Below are 22,312 nucleotides of genomic sequence, written 5' to 3' on the forward strand. Positions count from 1 at the left end.
TGAGCATCTAATATTAAAAGAACCAACAGGGGAGGTCCTATTGTAGCTCAGTGCTCAACAAACCCGACTAGTACCCACGAGGAGGCAGGTTCAATCCCTGGCCTTGCTCAGTGGGTTAAGGATCCAGCGTTGCCGTGATCTGTGATGTAGGTCAAAGATACAGTTCAGATCCCGAGTTGCTGTGGCTGTAGTGTAGGCCAGCAGCTATAGCTCCAATTCGACTCCTAGGCTGGGAACCTCCATATGCCGCGGGTGTGGCCCAAAAAGCCAAAAAGACAAAATAAAAGAAGCAACATGAATAAATGTTCTTATATGAGTATGTGGAAGGCATTAATCAACACAAAAAACATTTGAAGCCACAAAGGAAAAGACAAATCCATTTGGCTATGTAAAACTACTATGTAGGGGGCAACTTTTGGATAACTTTCCTAAGAAAATTACAAATAAGAGTAAAAGACAAATCCAAAGCTGGGAACCAAAATATTAGCAGTATCTGACAGAAAAAAATAATATCCTAGGAGTTCTCTGATGGCCTAGCAGGTTGAGGCTCCTGCATTCTCACTGCTGTGGCTCTGGTTGCTGCTGTGCAGTGTAGGTTCGATCCCTGGCCCAGGAATTCCCCCATACTGCCTGTGTGGCAAAAAAGAAAACAAATATCCAAAATAAAAATAATGTCCTGATTCTTAAATGCGTAAAAATAAATATTTAAAAAACAGAAACAACTCAAGGCCAAAAGTAAGAGAAATACAAATGGTCAATAAACATTTGAAAAGATGATCAACCTCATTCATCATTAATTGCCAAATACTAAAAATTTGATAAGCCCCACTATTGATATGGTAGGTACGGGAAACAGCTATTAAAAGCATTATGGAGGGGAGCTCCTATTGTGGCTCAGGGATAACGAACCTGACTAGTACCCATGAAGACAAGGGTTCAATCCATGGCCTTGCTCAGTGGGTTAAGGATCCACTGTTGCCTTGAGCTGTGGTATAGGACGCAGATGCAACTTGAATCTAGCATTGCTGTGGCTGTGGCATAGGCCGGCAGCTACAGCTCCAATTTGATCCCTAGCCTGGGAACTTCCATATGGCATGGGTGAGACCATTGGAAAAAAAAAAAAAAAAAAAAAAGACAGGAGTTCCCGTCGTGGCGCAGTGGTTAACGAATCCGACTAGGAACCATGAGGTTGCGGGTTCGGTCCCTGCCCTTGCTCAGTGGGTTAAGTATCCGGCGTTGCCGTGAGCTGTGGTGTAGGTTGCAGACGCGGCTCGGATCCCGCGTTGCTGTGGCTCTGGCGTAGGCCGGTGGCTACAGCTCCGATTCAACCCCTAGCCTGGGAACCTCCATATGCCGCGGGAGCGGCCCAAGAAATAGCAACAACAACAAAAGACAAAAGACAAAAGACAAAAAAAAAAAAAAAAAAAGACAAAAAAAAGCATTATGGAAGAGTTGTGTTGTGGCACAGAGGGTTTTAAGGATCTAGCTCTGTCACTAGAGCAGCCCAGGTCACTGATGTGGTGCAGGTTCAATCCTTGGCCTGGGAACTTCTCCATGCCAAAACAAACAAACAAAAAAAGCATTATGGACATCAGTTTTGAAAAGCCTATCAAAAATTAAACATATATATCACTTTTTTTTTAAGAGTTTTTTGTTTTTGGCCTTTTGTCCTTTCAGGGCCACACTCGCAGCACATGGAGGTTCCCAGGCCAGGGGTCCAATTGGAGCTACAGCTGCTGGCCTATGCCAGAGCCACAGCAACACCAGATCTGAGCCTCATCTGTGACCTACACCACAGCTCATGGCAAAGCCATATACTTAACCCACTGGGGGAGACCAGGGGTCGAACCCGCAACCTCATGGTTCCTGTGACACAATGGAAACTCCTAAATACATATATCCTTTGATAGATAATTTCCCTTCTCAAAATTTAATCTACAAATAGAGTCACACAAGTACAATGTGTTTTTGTGGGAAAAAAAAATTGAAAATATCCCAGGAGCTCCTGTGGTGGCACAGTGGAAACACATCCTACTAGGAACCATGAGGGTGTGGGTTAGATCCCTGGCCTCGCTCAGTGGGTTGAGGATCTGGCATTGCTGTGAGCTGTACTGTAGGTCGGATCTGCCATTGCTGTGGCTGTGGTATAGGTCGGCAGCTACAGCTCGGATTAGATCCCTAGCCTGGGAATGTCCATATGCTGCAGGTAAGGGCCTAAGAAAAGACAAAAGACAAAAATAGAAGAAAGAAAGAAAGAAAGAGAATATATTCCAAATGTCAGTCAATAGGGGACTGAGTAAATGAATAAGGGTACATTCTTACCTTGGAATATAACACAGTTCTTTACAAAAATAAGAAAGATCTATGTACTTATACAGAAAAGAATATTGAGATAACTGTAAAAGAAAACTTCTGATCTTACAGAACATTTTTGGAGAAAAGCATACATAAGAAACAGCTAAGGACTCTCTACTCAATATTCTGTAATAACCACATTATATGGGAAAAGAAGAAAAAGAACGGATATACATATATGTATAACTGAATCACTTTGCTACATGCGTCAAAGTAACACAACATTGTAAATACTCCAACATAATTTTTTTTAATTTATAAAAAAAGAAACAAGAACCTGCTAACAGTGATTGCATCTAAGGAGTAGAACTATTTTCATTCTATAGGAATATGTATTATCATAGCCATTATAATTTTTAAAATATTTTTGAAAGAAAAAAATAAACATTTCCAGAAGTAGAACTGTCAAAGGGAACATATGTTTTTCACATAGTTGTAAGTTTAGATTATTCCTTACCAGTTCCTACCATAAAACACTCTGAGTTGGAATGTTAATGATTCTTTGCATGACTAAGCATAGGAAGATAAAAAATGTGTGCTACTTAATGTCACACATATTACTTAAAGCAAATCGAGTATTTTAATAGAAAATCAATTTGCAGAAATAAAATATACCCACTCTTCTTACCTGCCAGGGATCCAGCCATTAATCTGTGCACATGACCAGAAACTCCCAGCTTCGTAGTAATTAACTAGAAATCAAAAACATCAAATTGATGTTTGAGATATTTTTAAAATATTGCCAATTTCACTGTTTAATAATGAAGACATTTCATTAGAGTTACAGAACTAGCAAAAATGAAAATCAGTATTGAATGTGAGTGAAATGAGCACAACTATACAAAGCTGGGCAGTGTTTCTTTGCATGATAAGGAGATCAGGTGCTCCCCCTGCAGCATCTGCTCTAATTATGCACTTTTACAGAAACATCTTGCCAAAGATACTATCCTACACATTGAAGACAACAAATACCTAAAGTGTGAATGGGAGTGGCAGGGATAATGTGTTACTATAGAAAATGAAGTCTTTTTTTTTTTTTTTTTTTTTTTTGGCTTTTTAGGGCCACACCTGCAGCATACGAAATTCTCAGGCAAGGGGTCCAATCGGAACTGTACCTGCCAGCCTACGCCACAGCCACAACGGGGGATCTGAGCTGTGTCTGTGACCTATACAGCAACACCAGATCCTTAACCCACTCAACGAAGCCAAGGATCACACCTGCATCCTCATGGTTCCTAGTCAGACTCGTTTCCCCTGAGCCATGATGGAAACTCTTAACGAGGATCTTTTTTTTGCTGCACCCTAGGCATGTGGAAATTCCCAGGTCAGGGATCGAACCAACACCACAGTAGTGACGTAAGCACTAGCAGGGACAACATCAGGCCTTAACCTACTGAACCACCAGGGAACTCCTGGGGCCTTTTTAATAAGGGCATTAATTCCTTTAATCAACCTCCTAAAAGTCCACCTCACTGGGAATTAGTTTTCAACACATGAATTTTATTGGGACACAAACAGTCTATAGCAGGAGTTCCCACCATGGCTCAGCGGAAACAAATCTGACTAGCATCCATGGGTTCGATCCCTGGCCTTGCTCCGTGGGTCAAATATCCACCATTGCCATGAGCTATGGTGTAGGTTGCAGATGTGGCTCAAATCCCCAGTGGCTGTGGCTGGCAGCTACAGCTCTGATTTGACCCCTAGCCTAGGAACCTCCATGTGTCTCAGGTGCAGCCCTAAAAAGATAAAAAAAAAAAGAAAGAAAGAAAATAAAGTCTTAATATATGATGGCATCAATTCTATCTGCCTAACTAGCTTAGAATGTTGTTCCCAATCTCCACTGCTTTTTTTTCATTTTAAGATACCCTCTGAAATTTGATGTATTTAACCCCTTTCTGTGTTAAGATGTTTGAGACGATAAACCTTCAGTCAGAAACTTAGTGAGTATGATGAGAAAAGCTGTTAACTTATACCATTACTCAAAAAAGACTTTCATGTACTGAAGGGACTAATCTTTTACTCAGTTTGAAGCTTCCTTAAGCCACATTTCTCAAAAGAGTTTTGGTAACTATTATGCATCAGTCTCATAAGTGAACTACATATATATATATATATATACATACACACAAACTTTCTGTATAAATATTGCATTTTAAATTTGAAAATAGGGAGTTCCCGTCGTGGCGCAGTGGTTAACGAATCCGACTAGGAACCATGAGGTCGCGGGTTCGGTCCCTGCCCTTGCTCAGTGGGTTAACGATCCGGCATTGCCGTGAGCTGTGGTGTAGGTTGCAGACGCGGCTCGGATCCCGCGTTGCTGTGGCTCTGGCGTAGGCCGGTGGCTACAGCTCCGATTCAACCCCTAGCCTGGGAACCTCCATATGCCGCGGGAGCGGCCCAAGAAATAGCAACAACAACAAAAAAAAAGACAAAAAAAGACAAAAAAAAAAAAAATTGAAAATAGAAGCAGTTTATCAATATATTGAAAAAAAAGACTTTCACAATATGGTTTCACTATTTTATTTAATAAGAAAACCCAAAGCTGCAATGTTCCTCTCCTACAACTGAGAAACAAAAAAACGAATCAAAAAGCTTTTAGTATTTTATGGATTTATTATTATCTACTTGAAGGATACTTTGGCTCTTCTTCATAACTATAAACATACACAATTTACTTAAAAATGACCAACAATCCTGGGGAGTTCCCTTTGTGGCTCAGTGGTTAATGAACCCGACTAGGATCCATGAGGATGCGGGTTTGATCCCTGACCTCGCTCAGTGGATTAAGGATCTAGCGTTGCTGTGAGCTGTGGTGTAGGTCTGAGACGCAGCTCAGATCTGGCATGGCTGTGGCTGTGGCCTGGACTGGCGGCTATAGCCCTAAAAACAAAAACAAAAACAAACAAAAAAAAGACCAACAATCCTGGAATAGATAACTCGAAAAACAAGTCATATTTTAAAATATAAACAATCACAAGTCTTATTTCTTTTTTTTTGTCTTTTTGTCTTTCTACAGCCGAACCTGTGGCGTATGGAGGTTCCCAGGCTAGGGGTCTAATCAGAGCTGTAGCCGCCGGCCTACGCCTCAGCCACAGCACCTCAGGATCCTCTGCATCTGCGACCTACACCACACCTCAAGGCAACGCAGGATCCTCAACCCACTGAGCAAGGCCAGGGATAGAACCCACAACCTCATGACTCCTAGTTGGATTCATTAACCACTGCGCCATGACAGGAACTCCCACAAATCTTATTTATTTAAAAAGGCATTACTTGGAGTTCCCGTCGTGGCTCAGTGGCTAACGAATCCGACTAAGAACCATGAGGTTTCGGGTTCAATCCCTGGCCTTGCTCAGTGGGTTAAGGATCCTGCGTTGCTGTAAGCTGTGGTGTAGGTCACAGACACAGTTCGGATCCCAAGTTGCTGTGGCTCTGGCGTAGGCCGGTGGCTATAGCTCCAATTCAGCCCCTAGCCTGGGAACCTCCACATGCCGTGGGAGCAGCCCAAGAAATGGCAAAAAGACAAAAAATTTAAAAATAAAAATAAAAATAAAATGGCATTACTTTATCCACTCATCCAAAGTAACTTTAAAGGCTAAAGCAAATGCCTTATCAATTAAGTATGATATTCAAGGACATAAGAGAGGAAAACAAGATAAAAGTTCAAGTACCGTTTTATAATGCTCAAATGCCATAAACTGGATTGCACCATAGGGAAAAATTCGAATCATCATTGCACCATTCCCTTTATACAATCCGAGGTATCCCTCCTTTTGGGGAACAGCACGCAATGTGGAAAATACTCCTGTTTTTAGAAAGATAAGAAGAAGACGAATACTATTAAAACAGAGAAAATTATCTAAATTCAAATTTTCATGACAATCACAGATAAAGATTACTATGCCATCATTCATGATATAAATTACATGAATAGTAACCTCTGTATAACAAATCTACTTAAAATACATCAAATGTCCGTGGAGTTCCCTTCATGGCTCAGGGGTTAACAAACCCAACTAGGATCCATGAGGATGTGAGTTTGAACCCTGGCCTCGATCAGTGGGTTGAGGATCAGGCGTTGCGGTGAACTGCGATGTAAATCACATACACTGCTCGGATCTGGCGTTGCTGTGGCTGTGGCGTAGGCCAGCTCCAATTTGACCCCTAGCCTGGGAACCTCCATATGCAGTGGGTGCCACCCTAAAATAGAAAAAAAAAAAATCAAATGTCCAAATTATATAAATATTCTTCATGTAAAAATATAAAGCATACTATACCAAGAACAGCTACAAATTATATTTTAAAATTATTTTAATTTATATTACTCTATAGAAACGTAAAAAATATTAATAGAAATGTATTCAGGAATTCCCTTGTGGCACAGTGGGTTAAGGATCTGGCACTGTCACTGCAGATGCCAGCCACAGCCACAGCCATGCAGGATCCTGACCTGCATCTGTGACCTACTCCACAGTTCATGTAATCCGATGAGCCATAACAGGAACTCCCTAATCTGTACTATTTTTACTTTGGGAAACTGAGATTTTCTTCATGGTATAACACTGAACCAATTTTTGCACGTGTTACAAGCATGTTTGGAAAGAATATGTATTCTCTGTGGGGTGCAAAGTCCTCAGCATTTCGAGTTATACCAACCTTGCGTTTTATTTTATTTTATTTTTTGTCCTTTTTTGGCAGCGCCCACGGCATGTAGAAGTTCCTGGGCCAGGGATCGAACCCACACTACAGTTGCCAGCCTGCACCACAGCAGTGGCAACTCAGGATCCTTAACCCACTGCACCACAAGGGAACATCCTTGTGTATTATTTAGAGCCTTCTCTGTATCTTTACTTATTTCATCAAGTATTATAAGGAACTTCTTTTTTTTTCTTTTCTAGGGCCACACCCGAAGCATATGGAGGTTCCCAGGCTAAGGGTCCAATTGGAGCTACAGCTGCCAGCCTATGCCACAGCCACAGCAATGCCAGATCCGAGCCGTGTCTTCAACCTACACCACAGCTCATGGCAATGCCGGATCCTCAACCCATTGAGCAAGGCCAGGGATCAAACCCGCAACTTCATGGTTCCTAGTGGGATTCGTCAACCACTGAGCCATGACAGGAACTCCAAGGAACTAACATTTTTTTTAATAGCTTTGTTTTTCGCCAGGTAAAGAGGGACACAGAAAAGTAACATCTCCAAAAACTGTGTGTCCCAGGAACTAACATTTGGAAAAATATAAGCATATGCTTGTGTATATATACATTAACTCTGTAGGGAAATGGGAAAAAAAATTGTAAAAATGCTTGATTCTAATGAGGGAATAGGAAGGAAGAAAGACATTTGTTTGCATACTTTTTGAATTATAAACTTGTGAAAATATTATACTTTCAAAAAATATAAGGATGTGGGGTTGTCACTGCAGTGATTCAGGTCGCTACTGTAACAAAGGTGTTCCATCTCTGGCCCGTGAACTTCCACTTGTTGCAGGTATTGCCAAAAAACATATATATATATGTATGTATGTGTATATATATATATACATATAGTAAAAGTAACAAAATTAAAAGTATCTTTAAAGAATCATATTATGATTCATCTATCTATTTTTATATCACACGAACTGTGAAAAGTTAAATGAAGGTCAAAGATTTTCAAATATATTACAGGAAAAAATTATTTATACTCATTGCAAATTGGGGAAGAAGAAATCCTAATTACACTTCTTCCTTTTCATTTGGCCAAAATAATTTTGTCTTTTTTTTTTTTTTTTCTTTTTAGGGCCACACCTGAGGCATATGGAGGTTCCCAGGCTAGGGGTCGAATCAGAGCTGTAGCTGCTGGCCTACACCGCAGCCATAGTAAAGGAGAATCTGAGCCACACCTACGGCTACACCACTGCTCACGGCAATGCCAGATCCTTAACCCACTGAGAAAGGCCAGGGATCAAACCTGCATCCTCTTGGCTGTCAAATTCATTTCTCCTGAGCCACAACGGGAACTCCCATAATACTTCTGATTCAAAATAAACAGTAGTTTTTGATGCCTTAGAAGTAATCTCATACATTTTTAAAAAGAAACTAGTTTTTATTTAATAGCATATCTTCATCATCCTTAATTGAACAGTGAAAAATATGCTTTTAAATTTAAGCATAATTTAAATACTATCTTATGCCTGTAAAAAGAGGGGCACCTAAAATGAAATGCCCCCAAAATTATTATTTTTATTGCTTTTTTTTTTTTATGTCCACACCCAGGGCATTTGGAAGTTTCCAGGAGAGAAGTCCAATCAGAGCTGCAGCTGCTGGCCTATGCCACAGAAACACCAGATCCAAGCCACATCTGCGACCTATACTACAGCTAACGGCAACACTGGATCCTTAACCCACTGAGCAAGGCCAGGGATTGAACCTAAGTCCTCATGGATACTAGTCAGATTCATTATCACTGAGCCACAACAGGAACTCCCAAAAACATATTTAAAATAAAATTAAAAGCCACCAATATATTTTTTGGGGGGGGGCTTGTATATTTTAAAGATGCATGAAACTCCATACACTACACCAATAGCTCATTGTTGCACACCAGGAATTCTATTTCAAATTTTGCATGCCTCGTAGGGTACACTGCAACCCATGCATGCAGTCCTGTAGAGCGTGAAATCTAATGTGAATATGTAATCTAATGATTACACACCAGGAAACAAAACAACATACATCAGCATGGGGAGAAGTTTATAGGACTAAAACAGTACTGCTCAGACATTCATATGCTGGGTTATTGTCAAACTCCCTGAGATACTGGAAATATAATTTATCTCCTTTTCACCCTCAATATAGACAATGAAAGAACATCATTTCCTCCCTTTCCAGTTCTATATAATCTCTCAGTAAGTTCAAAGGTCTGAGACTTTCTATACATTAGTAGTATACTGTGAAGAGAGAGAATTCATTTCTGCACACAGAAATAGTAACAATGTTTTTCTATTTAAAGTACAGACTTACCTAGCATTAAAAATATTGACAAGGGAGCTCTCATTGTGGCTCAGCAGGGACAAACCCAACCAGTATCCATAATGAGGTCCTTGTCCTCGCTCAGTAGGTATTGCCATGAGCTGTAGTAGTGGTATCAGTTGCAGATGAGGCTCGGATCTGGTGTTGCTGTGGTTGTGGCATAGGCTGGCAGCTGTAGCTCCAATTCAACCCCTAGCCTGGGAACTTCCATATGCCATGGGTGGGGCCTGAAAAATAAGACCAAAAAAAAAAAAAATGTTGACAAGAAAATGAGCTACAATAAATATATAACATAAATATCCATTCCATATTTTGAGAAAAATCACTAAAACCAACTGGAGTTCCTCTGTAGAACTCCAGCGGGTTAAAGAGATTTTGCTTTAGAGAATGTTAATACCCTAAAATGATAATATGTATAACCACTGTTGTAAATGAAAAGATGAAAATGGATAAAAGATATATCCCTTGTAGAATTTGCCACCAAACTTGAACTCCCTTTTGTGTCTCTTTCCACTATAATTCACAACTGGAAACCAAGCCAGCAGATGGATAAAATTTTCATTTTTATTTTAGCATTCATTAACTCACCCAAATGTTTGTAATGGTGATTGTGAGCTTGTAATAAAACCTTTACTCGATCCAAAGGAGCAACTGTTGTTTTGGCACAGCACCCGGCAATACCTGAAAATTTTGAAAAGATCAGGAAGAAATTGCATACCATTTTTTTTTTCAGATAGAAATCATTATTTTTTTCAGCTAGCATACCTTCTAATCTCTAATTTGATCTCCATGGGTAACTTCCCAGTGGCAGCAACATATAGATGATAGGCCTTTATTCTCTAGAACTTAGTAACTGAGCACATCAGACTTGAAAATAAGTTTAGAGAATGTAAACTTGCCCTCTAATTCCTGATGAACACTGGATTCTTGCTAAATGCGGTTATGGAGAAATACACTTGGAGGTATTAACCCACCTATAAGGCTCTGTTTGAAGTAATGTCTTCCTCTTCTAGAGGAGTACTCATTAAAACAACCAAATTTTACCCATAAAATTCAGTCATTCATTTATACACTCAGCAATTATGTATTTGGTCTCTACCAAAGGCTGATGTGTGGACATATGGATGACAGTAAAGTGCATACATGGGCTTTAGCATAGATCAGAATCCAGGTCAGCCCTATTTGCTTGGCATGCTCCTAAGGCAATATAATATAAAAACTTTTTGCTATAGATTGTATAGTCTATTTGGATGCTTTTTTTTTTTTTTTTTTTTTTTTTTTGTCTTTTTTGTTGTTGTTGTTATTTCTTGGGCCGCTCCCGCGGCATATGGAGGTTCCCAGGCTAGGGGTTGAATCGGAGCTGTAGCCTTCGGCCTACTCCAGAGCCACAGCAATGCGGGATCCGAGCTGCGTCTGCAACCTACACCACAGCTCACGGCAACGCCGGATCGTTAACCCACTGAGCAAGGGCAGGGACCGAACCCGCAACCTCATGGTTCCTAGTCGGATTCGTTAACCACTGCGCCACGCCGGGAACTCCTTTTTTTTTTTTTTTTTTTTTGTCTTTTTAGGGCCATCCCCAAGGCATATGGAGGTTCCCAGGCTAGGGGTCAAATCGGAGCTGTATCCCACAGCCACAGCAACGTGGGATCTGAGCCACATCTGCAACCTACACCATAGCTCATGGCAATGGTGGATATTTAACCCACTGAGCAAGGCCAGGGGTTGAATCTGCATCCTCATGGATGCTAGTCAGATTTGTTTCCGCTGAGCCACGACAGGAACTTCTGCTATAGACTATTTGCGTCCCACTAAAATTCATGTGTTGAAAACTAATTTCCAGTGATGGTGATTAGAGGTGGGACTTTTAGGAGAAAGGTTAGGACCCTCATGATTAGGACCCCCCTTTTAGGAGGTTGATTAGGAAGTTGATTAAAGGAATTAATGCCCTTATTAAAAAGGCCCCCAGGAGTTCCCTGGTGGTTCGGTAGGTTAAGGATCCAATGTCGTCCCTACTGTTGCTCAGGTCATTCCCGTGGTGTAGGTTCGATCTCTGGCCTACAAACTTCCACATGCCTTGGATGGAGCAAAAAAAAGCCCTTGTTAGAGTTCCTGTCATGGCTCAGAGGAAACAAATCTAGTCAGTATCCATAAGGACACAGGTTCAATCCGTGGCCTCGCTGAGTGGGTTAAGGATCCAGCATGGCCATTGAGCTGTGGTATAGGTTACAGACGTGGCTTGGCTACCACATTACTGTGGCTGTGGCATAGGCTAGCAGCCATAGCTCCGATTGACTCCTAGCCTGGGAACTTCCATATGCCAGGGATGTGGCCCTAAAGAAGACAGAAAAAAGGAGTTCCCGTCGTGGCTCAGTGGTTAACGAATCCAACTAAGAACCAAGAGGTTTCGGGTTCAATCCCTGGCCTTGCTCAGTGGGTTAACAATCTGGCGTTGCCGTGAGCTGTGGTGTAGGTTGCAGACGCAGCTCGGATCCCGAGTTGCTGTGGCTCTGGCATAGGCTGGTGGCTACAGCTCCAATTAGACCCCTAGCCTGAGAATCTCCATATGCCGCAGAAGTGGCCCTAAAAAAGGCAAAAAAAAAGACCAAAAAAAAAAAAAAGACAGAAAAAAAGTCCTTGTCATTTTTATGATTATGTTAAGCTCTTCATCACTGCACATTTGTTCCAGAAGATACAGAGGACTGGGATTTTGTAGGTCTCTTCACTATTACATGCCCACAGATCAGTTCAGGGCCTGGCACTTTAACAGGTACTCAATAAATATTTGTTGAATGAGTGAATGCACAGTCATACTTTACAAACTTTTTAAAACCTAAGACTCAAACTTTACTCACATTTACTTAATAACTTATCAATTATTTATGCAATTGATGCTAAAATCCATACTCTGAGATATTCGAAAATAAATGCCTACTCAAATTTTAAGTCCACATATAAGCTTCTACATCAATTTTCTCTTATGTATTTATTCTTTTTTATTTTGTCTTTTCTAAGGGGTAGCACCCACGGCATATGGAGGTTCCCAGGCTAGGGGTCCAATCGGACCTGTAGCCACCAGCCTACACCACAGTCACAGCAACGCCAGATCCTTAACCCACTGAATGAGGCCAGGGATCAAACCCACAACCTCACAGTTCCTAGTCAGATTTGTTAACCACTGAGCCACGATGGGAACTCCAAGTTTCTCTTATTTAAACTAATAGTCATGGCCACTTAAAATTGAGGAAAAACTAAAAATAATTTGCATTCAGGTGTATCTGGTTTCAGAATATTCTGTTTTATATATTATATTCCCAGTCATTATGAATTAACTATATAAAAATTATTTAGAATATGTTAAATAAGTAGTTTCCTTTAATAGTACCGTGACTTGCTTATTGCATTACTTTATAGCTCAATTAATCACAAAAGTCCATTGAGTAAGGTCAAGCAGCTTTTATCTTCATTTTGAGCAACTGAAATTAAGATATTTGCCAAAGGCCACTAATTAACAATAAAAAGCAAGTATGGGAGGAATTCCTGTTGTGGCTCAGTGGGTTAAGAACCTGACTAGTATCCAAGAAGATGAAAGTTCATTTCCTGGCCTTGCTGACTGGGTTAAGGATCAGGCATTGCCACAAGCTGATGCAGGGTGCATCTGGCATTACTATGGCTGTGGCGTAGGCCAGTAGCTGCAGCTCCAATTCGACCCCTAGCCTGGGAACTTCCATATGTCATGGATGTGGCCCTAAAAAGAAAAGAAAAAAAAAAAATAGCAAGTATAGGAATTCCCCGGTGGCTAGGTGGGTTAAGAATCCAGCACCGTCGCTGCTGTGGCACAGGTTCAATTCCTAGTCCAGTACTTTGCATGCCACAGGCATGGTCAAAAAAACACAAACAGAACAAATATGGTTTCCTGTTTACCAGATACTAAGCAAGGAGATTTAATTGCAGGCACTATGCCAAAGCTTTTCTTTCTTTTTCTTTTTCTTTCTTTTTTTTTTTTTTTTTTGACTGCCCCAAGTCATATGGAGTTCCTGGGCCAGGGATCGGATCCAAGCTACGGTCACAGCCTAAACTGCAGGTATGGCAATGCCAGATCCTTAAACCACTGTGCCAGGTTGAGGATGGAACCTGCATCCCAGCGCTCCCAAGAAGCCACCAATCCCATTAGGCCACAGTGAGAACTCCTGTGCCAAAGCTTTTACAGGTACTTTCTCATTTAATCGTTAAGATCTTCTGAGGTAGGTACTCTTATTTTCCCATTTAAAGGCTGAGGGGGTGGGGGGAGGTGGTCCCCTCATGGCGCATCGGAAACAAATCCGACTAGAAACCATGAGGTTTAGGGTTCAATTCCTGGCCTTGCTCAGCGGGTTAAGGGTCCAGCGTTGCCATGAGCTGTGGTGTAGGTCGCAGGTGGGGCTTGGATCTGGCATTGCTGTGAGCTGTGGCATGGGCCAGCAGCAACAGCTCCAATTAGACCCCTACCCTGGGAACCTCCATATGCCTCCGGTGCAGCCCTAAAAAGACAAAAAAAAAGGGGGGGGGACTGAGGCACAGAAAGATTAAATAACTTGCCCAGTGATATCTTCTCATATCACTTGCACCAGGAAAGCCTATAATGGCTATAAAAATCTGTGTGCAACTTTTCACAGTCACTTGATTCACATAACCAAAACTAGAAAACAAAGTAAATTTTCATCAACAGATTGAAACTGGGGGAAATTCATACAATGGAATACTACTCAGTAACAAAAAGCAGCACACTACTGATACACACAATCTGAATGAAACTTATATGCATTCTGCTAAGTAAAAGAAGCCAGACTCAGAATACTACATACTGTATTAGTATATGTAAATGTATAATCACATTTATACAACATTCTGGAAAAGGCAAGACTATGGAGACAGAAAATATATCTGTGGCTGCCAGGGGTTGGAGATGAGAGGCAAGGCATGAATACAAATGAAAGTGGAAATAACTGGAGGTAATGGAACCATTCTCCATCTTGATAACAGTGGTCATTACAAAACATGTTTGTCAAAACTCATTAACTGCACACCCAAGAAAGGGTGAACTTTATTGTACATAAAATATACTTTAATAAACCTGATGTTAAAATAAAAAAACTATATAAAAAACAAAAAAGAATTGTGCAAGGTTCTAAAAAGTACACAGCTTAATCAAGATTCCACTGCAGGAGTTCCCACTGCAGCACAGTGGGTTAGGAATATGACTGCAATAGCTGGGGTCTTTGCAGAGTCACAGGTTCGATCCCCAGCCTAGTGCAGTGGGTTAAAGGATCCAGCATTGTCACAGCTGCAGCTGGGATTCAGTCCCTGGCCTTGGAACTTCTATATGCCACATGTACAGCTATGAAATAAAAAAAAAAAAAATTCCATTGCAGAATTTCCTACACTTGCTGTCTCCAATTTTTTTTCCTCGTTTTAATAGATTTTATGGGAGTTCCCAGTGTGGCTCAGCTACCACAAACCCGACTAGTATCCATCCATCCCTGGCCTCACTCAGTAGATTAAGGATCGGCATTGTCCTGAGCTATGGTATAGGTCGCAGATGTGGCTCAGATCCCATGTTGTTGTGGCTGTGGTGTAGACTGCAGCTGCGGCTCTGATTGGACCCTGAGCCTGGGAACTGCCATATGCCACAGGTGTGGCCCTAAAAAGCAATTATTAAAAAAAAGACTTTATGTAGTCAAGTGTAAGAATATATAGAGATAGGTGCACTCATTGTTAAGTATGCCACTTAATTCCACCAAAGTGAATACACCCACATAAGGTCAACCCAAATCAAAAAAATAGAACATTACCAGCCTCCCAGAAGACCTTCTCCTATACTCCCCAAATCACTATTTGTGCCTTCTCAGAGATAACCAATCAGCCTTCTGAGGTCTAACAACATTTTGGCTAACAATTTTGGCTGTTTTTGAACTTTATGCAAATAAAGTCACACAGTATACATTACATTTGGCTGCTTCTGTTCGATATTATGCTTGTGAGATTCATACACGTTGTTGGTGTGGCAGGAATTTACTCATTTTCAGTGCTACATAGTTTTCACTGTATGATGATACCATATTTTAATTACACATTCCAATGTTGATGGATATTTGGGTTGCTTCTGCTTCGGGGATATTATGAATATTACAGATAAGAACAGAAATACTTATGTTGGCTCTATACCTAAGAGTGGGCTGCTGATCATATGGTATACAAATATTAAACTTTAAAGATAACTGCTCAGTTTTCCAAAGTGGTTTACCAATTTGCATTATCATCAGCAGCATATTGAGAGTCCTGGTTGCTATCCTTGCTTACATGTTACCAAGACTCTACTTCAATATCTAGTCAACATTACAAAATGTAATGTGGGAGTTCCGTCGTGGCGCAGTGGCTAACGAATCCGACTAGGAACCATGAGATTTCAGGTTCGATCCCTGGCCTTGCTCAGTGGGTTAAGGATCTGGCATTGCCATGAGCTGTGGTGTAGGTCGCAGACGCAGCTCAGATCCCACGTTATTGTGGCTCTGGTGTAGGGAGACGGCTACAGCTTCGATTCGACCCCTAGCCTGGGAACCTCCATATGCTGTGGAAGCGGCCCTAGAAAAGACAAAAAAAAAAAAAATTAATGTAGTATGTCCAACACTGAACTTCTAATCTCCCTCCACAATTATCATGAAAGTTGTTCCACCTACAGCCTTCCCATTTCAGTCAATGACAAGATTATCCTTTCAGCTGTTCAGATCAAAATCAATCTCCCTTGACTTCCTTATCCTATCTCATTCTGTCAGAAAATCATTTATTCTATCTATATCCAGATAATCACAATTTTTCACCACATCCCCTGCTACTAACCTGATCCAAGTCACCACCATCCATCATCTAAACTATCACAATAACCATCAAACTTCTCCCCCTGCTTCCATATTACACTCCTACAGTTATTCTCCACAGAGCAGCCAAAGGCATCATTTGGAAACATATCATATTGTGTCACTTCTGTACTAAAGATTTACAATAGCTACTTACTTCACTCCTAAATGTCAGAATCTTTACAATGGTTTGCAAGGCCTTTCATTTCTTGCCCCATTTAACTTTCTAACCTCCTTCGCCCATCAAAACCACCTGGCTTCAGCCACATCGGTTTCTCTCCTGTTCTTTGGACTGAAAAGGCCCTCCCTGACTTTGAAGCCTTTGTTTTAGCTTTTCTCTCCACCTGGAATGTTCCTCCTTAGACATAAACTTGCTAAATAAACTTCCTCACTTCAATTTTGCTAAAGTGTCATTCATCCTCCCAGTGAGGCTTATTATTGGGTAATACTGTACCCACTTAGTCTCTCCATTTCCTTGCCCCATTCTCTTTTTATTTCCTCCCATTCCATTCATTACTTTGTCTTTCTTCTTTTCTCTTTTTTTTTGGGGGGGGAAGCACCAACCACATGCTGAAGTTCCAGAGTTAGGGATCAAACAAACGCAACAGCAGTGACAATGCCGGATCCTTAATCTGCTGAGCCACCAGGGAACTCCCACCATCATTTTCTAATATACTATATAACTTATTTTTTTCATTTTTGTTTATTGTCTTTCTCACCACAACTTCCCAACCAATGTAAACTCTAGGATCTTTGTTTTGTTCCCTGATGTACACTGAGCATGTAGCAGATGCAGGGCAGGCACTCAAATATTCCTTGTATGAATGAATGAATGTCCTTTTTATCAACAGAACAAAATAATTCTTAATACTAATGCAGTGTACAGATACCTTTTGTGTATGTATGTGTATTTTTAGGACCGCACCCACGGCATATGGAAGTTCCCGGGCTAGGGGTCAAATCGGAGGTGTAGCTGTAGCTGCCGGCCTATGCCACAACCAAAGCAATGTGGGATCCATGCCACATTTGTGACTTACACCACAGCTCACAGCAACGCCAGGTCTTAACCCACTGAGAGATGCCAGGGATCGAACCCGCATCCTAATGGATTCTAGTAGGGTTCATTAACTGCTGAGCCAAGAAGGAAACACCCAGCTATTTTTTACAACTCCTCATAATGTGGATTTTGTGTGTGTGTGTCTATTCAGGGCTGTACCTGTGGCATATGGAGGTTCCCAGGCTAGGGGTCAAATCGGAGCTGTAGCCACTGGCCTTTGCCACAGTCACAGCAATGTTAGATCCGAGCCATGTGCGACCTACACCACAGCTAACGGCAACGCCGGATCCTTAACCCACTGAGTGAGGCCAGGGATCAAAACTGCGTGCTCATGTATGCTAGTCAGATTTGTTTCCCCTGAGCCATGATGGGAACTCCATAATGTGGAATTTTTAAAATTCCTGGCCTTGGAGTTCCCTTGGGGCAAAGTGGGTTAAGGATCTGATGTTATCACTTCAGCGGCCTGGGTCAATGCTGTGGTGCAGGTTCAATCCCTGGACCAGGAACTTCCACATGTCCCCGGATGAGGCCAAACAATAACAACAACAACTAAAACAAAATAAAATTCCCAGCCTTGATGTTCCCTGGTGACTCAGCAGGTTAAGGTGGCTCCAGTCGCTGCTGTGGCACAATTTCCACCCCTGGCCTGGAGAAATTTCACCAGCCAGGCTGAGAAAACAAATTCCCAGCCTTAACAAAAAATTAAGTGATAACAACCCAAACAATCTGAGAGACATTATGAACCTTCTGGGCCCACAGTCACACCAATAACAGGGCTGCACCAGCTAACCGTCAAGCAGCTGTGGCACAGTTTGCTAGAATCACCGGAAGCAGTTTTGGTTGTAGACAGTTTTGCACAATTTCCTAGTCATTTTTAATAAGCTGTCCTCATACTACTCTGACATAAAATATGCCATTTGCAGCAACATGGATGGAACTAGACTCATACTGAGTGAAGTCAGAAAGACAAAGACAAATACCATATGATATCACTTATATCTTGAATATAATATATGGCACAAATGAATCTTTCCACAGGAAAAAAAAAAAAATCATGGACTTGGAGAATAGACTTGTGGTTGCCAAGGAGGAGGGAGGGAGTGAGATGGATTGGGAGCTTAGGGTTAATAGATGCAGACTATTGCCTTTGGAATGGATTAGCAATGAGATCCTGCTGTGTAGCACTGGGAACTATGTCTAGTCACTTATGATGGAGCATGATAATGTGAGAAAAAAGAATGTATACATGTATGTATAACTGGGTCACCATGGTGTATAGTAGAAAACTGACAGAACACTGTAAACCAGCTATAATGGAAAAAAATAAAAATCATTATATAAAAAAAATAAGCTGTCCTCCAATATTTGTTTTCTTTTAAGCAAACAGCAAAATCCAATTCTACACCAGTCGTTCATGGTCTTTATACAAGAAAGGAGCTCCCAGCATGTTTCACTGAAACCCTGGAGTCTTTGAAGGGAGTCCTCTATTTTCCCGGCTATCCAACCCTGAAGAATGGGTGCCCGGTTCAGCCCTTCCAGGTCCCCTACCGCTTCGCGACAGCTCAAGGCCCTTCCTCTGCAGGACCCTGATGAGATTACTCAATTGATTATAGAAAGAGGTTATAGCAGGTCCCGGCAAACACCTGGCAGGGCATTGAAACAGCCCAAGTCCGAGAATGTCATCGCGGCCGCAAGCACCCAACCTGCCCCGGATCCTGCCCCTAAAGCTCGGGGTACGACCAGGTCCTCCCGACGGACACCCACCTCCAGCCAGGAAGGAACGCAACCAGTAGAAGTCTCGGCGAGCGGCGGGTCCTCCGGTTCCTGCTGCCTGCGGCATCGCAGGAGGTGGCTCGGCCGCTGCCAGGGCCGCCGCCGCCGCCATCAGGATCAGGGCCGCGCAGGAGCTTTGGTCGCCAACTCACAGTCCAAGAGCCCTAGCCATGCCCAGAGCAGGCGGTGACAGGGCACCCCGCCGCCGTGCGGGCGGGACGGAATACCGCCGGCGGTGCAGCGCGGCGCGGGCTGATGGCGTACGCCAGAGGCGGGGCCTGGATCAAGGCCCGAAGGGGGCGTCACCTCCCCCCACCCCCACGTTGGACGTGTCCCCACGCCCCGGCCTCACCCAAAATCCCTGCTTCTGGCTGGAGTCACTCTTCAGGCCTCTTCTGTTACGGACGGAGGAAGGGAAACATGGCCAGCAAGAAGGTCCTTCCAAAACCCGCCACCTCAGAAAGTCCTCCACCGTCCGTTGACCTGTATTGACCACTGACCTGGAACCGTCCAGCGGGCTGCTTATGACCTTCCTAAAAATGAGCCCCAGGAGTTCCCTTCGTGGCTCAGTGGTTAAAGAATCCGACTAGGAATCATGAGGTTGCGGGTTCCATCCCTGGCCTTGCGCAGTGGGTTAAGGATCCAGCGTTGCCATGAGCTCTGGTGCAGGTCGCAGACGCAGCTCGGATCTGGCGTTGCTGTGGCTCTGGTGTAGGCTGGCAGCAACAGCTCCTATTAGACCCCTAGCCTGGGAGCCTCCATGTGCAGCGGGAGTGGCCCTAGAAAAGGCAAAAAGACAACAACAACAAAAAATTCCAGCCTTTGCTCACTCTTTCCAGGAACCTCTGAAATTGTAGTCTCTCCCACCAAATCACCTCTGCCTTCTCTGAGCTTCTCGCTGAGCCTGTTTCTGCCTCCCTAACGGTTCACCAGGAAGCTTCAATTCCACCCCATCACCTCTGCCAAAGAAATAGTTGCTGAAGCAAGTTCTTCTTTCTTTGGGGCTCTGTGAATTACACAAATACTTCTGACTTGCCAGGAGGTTCTGAATCTCTGTCTTATGCTTAGCACTCAAATTCCACCGCTCTACCCACTACCAGCTCCTAAACTCTCAGGAACTTCCGTTTCTTCTTACTAGCCCTACTGTATTACAAGACTGTACTTTTTTTAACCACCCCTTATGGACACTATTCTATTGCTATGAATCCCTCATCACTTCCAACTTGAGCAAAATTCATCCCTATTTTTTTTTTTTTTTGTCTTTTTTTAGCTATTTCTTGGGCCGCTTCCACGACATGTGGAGATTCCCAGGCTAGGGGTCAATCGGAGCTGTAGCCACCGGACTACTCCAGAGCCACAGCAACGTGGGATCCGAGCCGCGTCTGCAACCTACACCACAGCTCACGGCAACGCCGGATCCTTAACCCACTGAGCAAGGGCAGGGACCGAACCCACAACCTCATGGTTCCTAGTCGGATTTGTTAACCACTGCGCCGCGACGGGAACTCCAATTCATCCCTATTCTTTGTGACCACAGTTGTTCTGAACTTTTATCCTCTGTCAGAAATTATCACGATTTTCATTAATACTTACTCCAACCTTCACTATTATTGGCACTGGTCCCGTTTCTCTTTCCACCCATATATGCCTCTGCAAGGTGTTTCTAGCCACATTTAGTCATTAATGATGGGTCTAGATTTCTTTTTTTTTTTTTTCACTTTTATGGTATGCCCTTTTTTTTAAGGTTAGCTTTTAATGGATTTGATAGTCATGTGCAAATTTGATCATAATATACAAGAGCCAGTGTTTCTATAGAGCTATGTCTGAACAAGAACAGAATCTCAAAATACAGCATAAACCTGAACCACTAGACTTTTTTTGGCTTTTTTCTGCAAGTTGTCATATTCTGATCAAATACAAGTCTTGCTTCCCCACAGGTGCAGTGTTTCCTTATATGCTCAAGGAGTGGTATTTTAGATGCCTGGTCACAGTTCTAAGCATTTCTTGAGGGATGGATTAAATGGATTCAGACATCACAGTACATATTCATAGAGCAAAAACTTGTTCTCATTCTGACACCTCTTTACAACTAACAGAGATACAACATTAAGTTAGGATTTTTACCAAGAAACCGTGTTGGCAGTTTTTCCCCTTCTAATGAGATCTGTGCTGCCCTGGATGTTCCACACACATGATTACTAGAAGCAGAAGGATAAACACCTGAGGCATGCAACCTGCTTGCAGTGAATCTATTGACATGATGCTGCTAAAGGACCTAGGGATTCACCCAGATATGGATTTCACAGGTTGGGAAAAAGGTAGCACACACACCAACAGAGATTTTGTTGGTTGAAAAGCGTAGGTCAAGATTAGATGGCAACATCATTGCGAAACATTTTTTTTTTTTTTTTTTTTTTTTTTTTGGCCTTTTTGCCTTTTCTAGGGCCACTTCCCGCGGCATATGGAGTTCCCAGGCTGGGGTCTAGTTGGAGCTGTAGCCACTGGCCTATGCCAGAGCCACAACAACCTGGGATCCGAGCTGAGTCTGCAACCTACACCAGAGCTCATGGCAACGCCGGCTCCCTAACCCACTGAGCAAGGCCAGGGATCGAACCCGCAACCTCATGGTTCCTAGTTGGATTCATTAACCACTGAGCCACGATGGGAACTCCACATTTCACTTTCTTAAGAAAGTTTAAAGTGTACTTATATGTCCCCTGCAGCTCAGTATAAACAAACGTGTATATGTTTGTAGTAATATGGAGAGTCAGATCGGCTTTTGCAATCTGATTTAACCCCTGAGCAGCTATGTTAAAAGTCAGCATTTTAAAAAGCCCAATAAAAACTACTGTAAAAACTCTACCAGAATGCTACAGTGATAAACATCATTCTGTACAGAAACATAAAATCTCAGAAGCTCATAGAACCTTACTCCTGCTCAAATGAAAAAAAATACATACAGATACACATTTCTGGAAATAGTTCAGGTACTTAAGCTGGACATAAATTATTTCAAGCTAAGTTTTACTTGCCCAGAGAACATCTACATAGTTTGGTGAGGAACATAATAAATCACTCCACCTCTGATTTTTTTTACCAGCATGACGAGTGTTTTACCAAAAATATATTTTCTTTTTGTGTGTGTGTCTTTTTGCCTTTTCTAGGGCCGCTTCCCGCGGCATATGGAGGTTCCCAGGCCAGGGGTAGAACTCAGTTGTACA

General features: G+C 42.3%; 1 protein-coding gene across 2 annotated transcripts in view; it reads right to left on the minus strand.

Moving 5' to 3' along the window:
* SLC25A16 (solute carrier family 25 member 16) overlaps positions 1 to 19,610 on the minus strand; it is a 39,069-nt gene extending 19,459 nt beyond the window's left edge. Inside the window, exons 1-4 of one of the 2 annotated variants that reach the window (XM_021072451.1) lie at positions 19,083 to 19,610; positions 9,957 to 10,049; positions 6,027 to 6,160; positions 2,984 to 3,047 (exon numbers count right to left, since the gene is read on the minus strand). In XM_021072451.1, the coding sequence (XP_020928110.1) occupies positions 2,984 to 3,047; positions 6,027 to 6,160; positions 9,957 to 10,049; positions 19,083 to 19,203 (412 nt within the window). In that variant the 5' untranslated portion in view covers positions 19,204 to 19,610. The remainder of the gene's footprint in view (positions 1 to 2,983; positions 3,048 to 6,026; positions 6,161 to 9,956; positions 10,050 to 19,082) is intronic. The other variant, XM_021072452.1, reaches the window with a different exon arrangement.

Source organism: Sus scrofa, chromosome 14 (assembly GCF_000003025.6).
Source record: "Sus scrofa isolate TJ Tabasco breed Duroc chromosome 14, Sscrofa11.1, whole genome shotgun sequence".
Lineage (NCBI taxonomy): Eukaryota > Metazoa > Chordata > Mammalia > Artiodactyla > Suidae > Sus > Sus scrofa.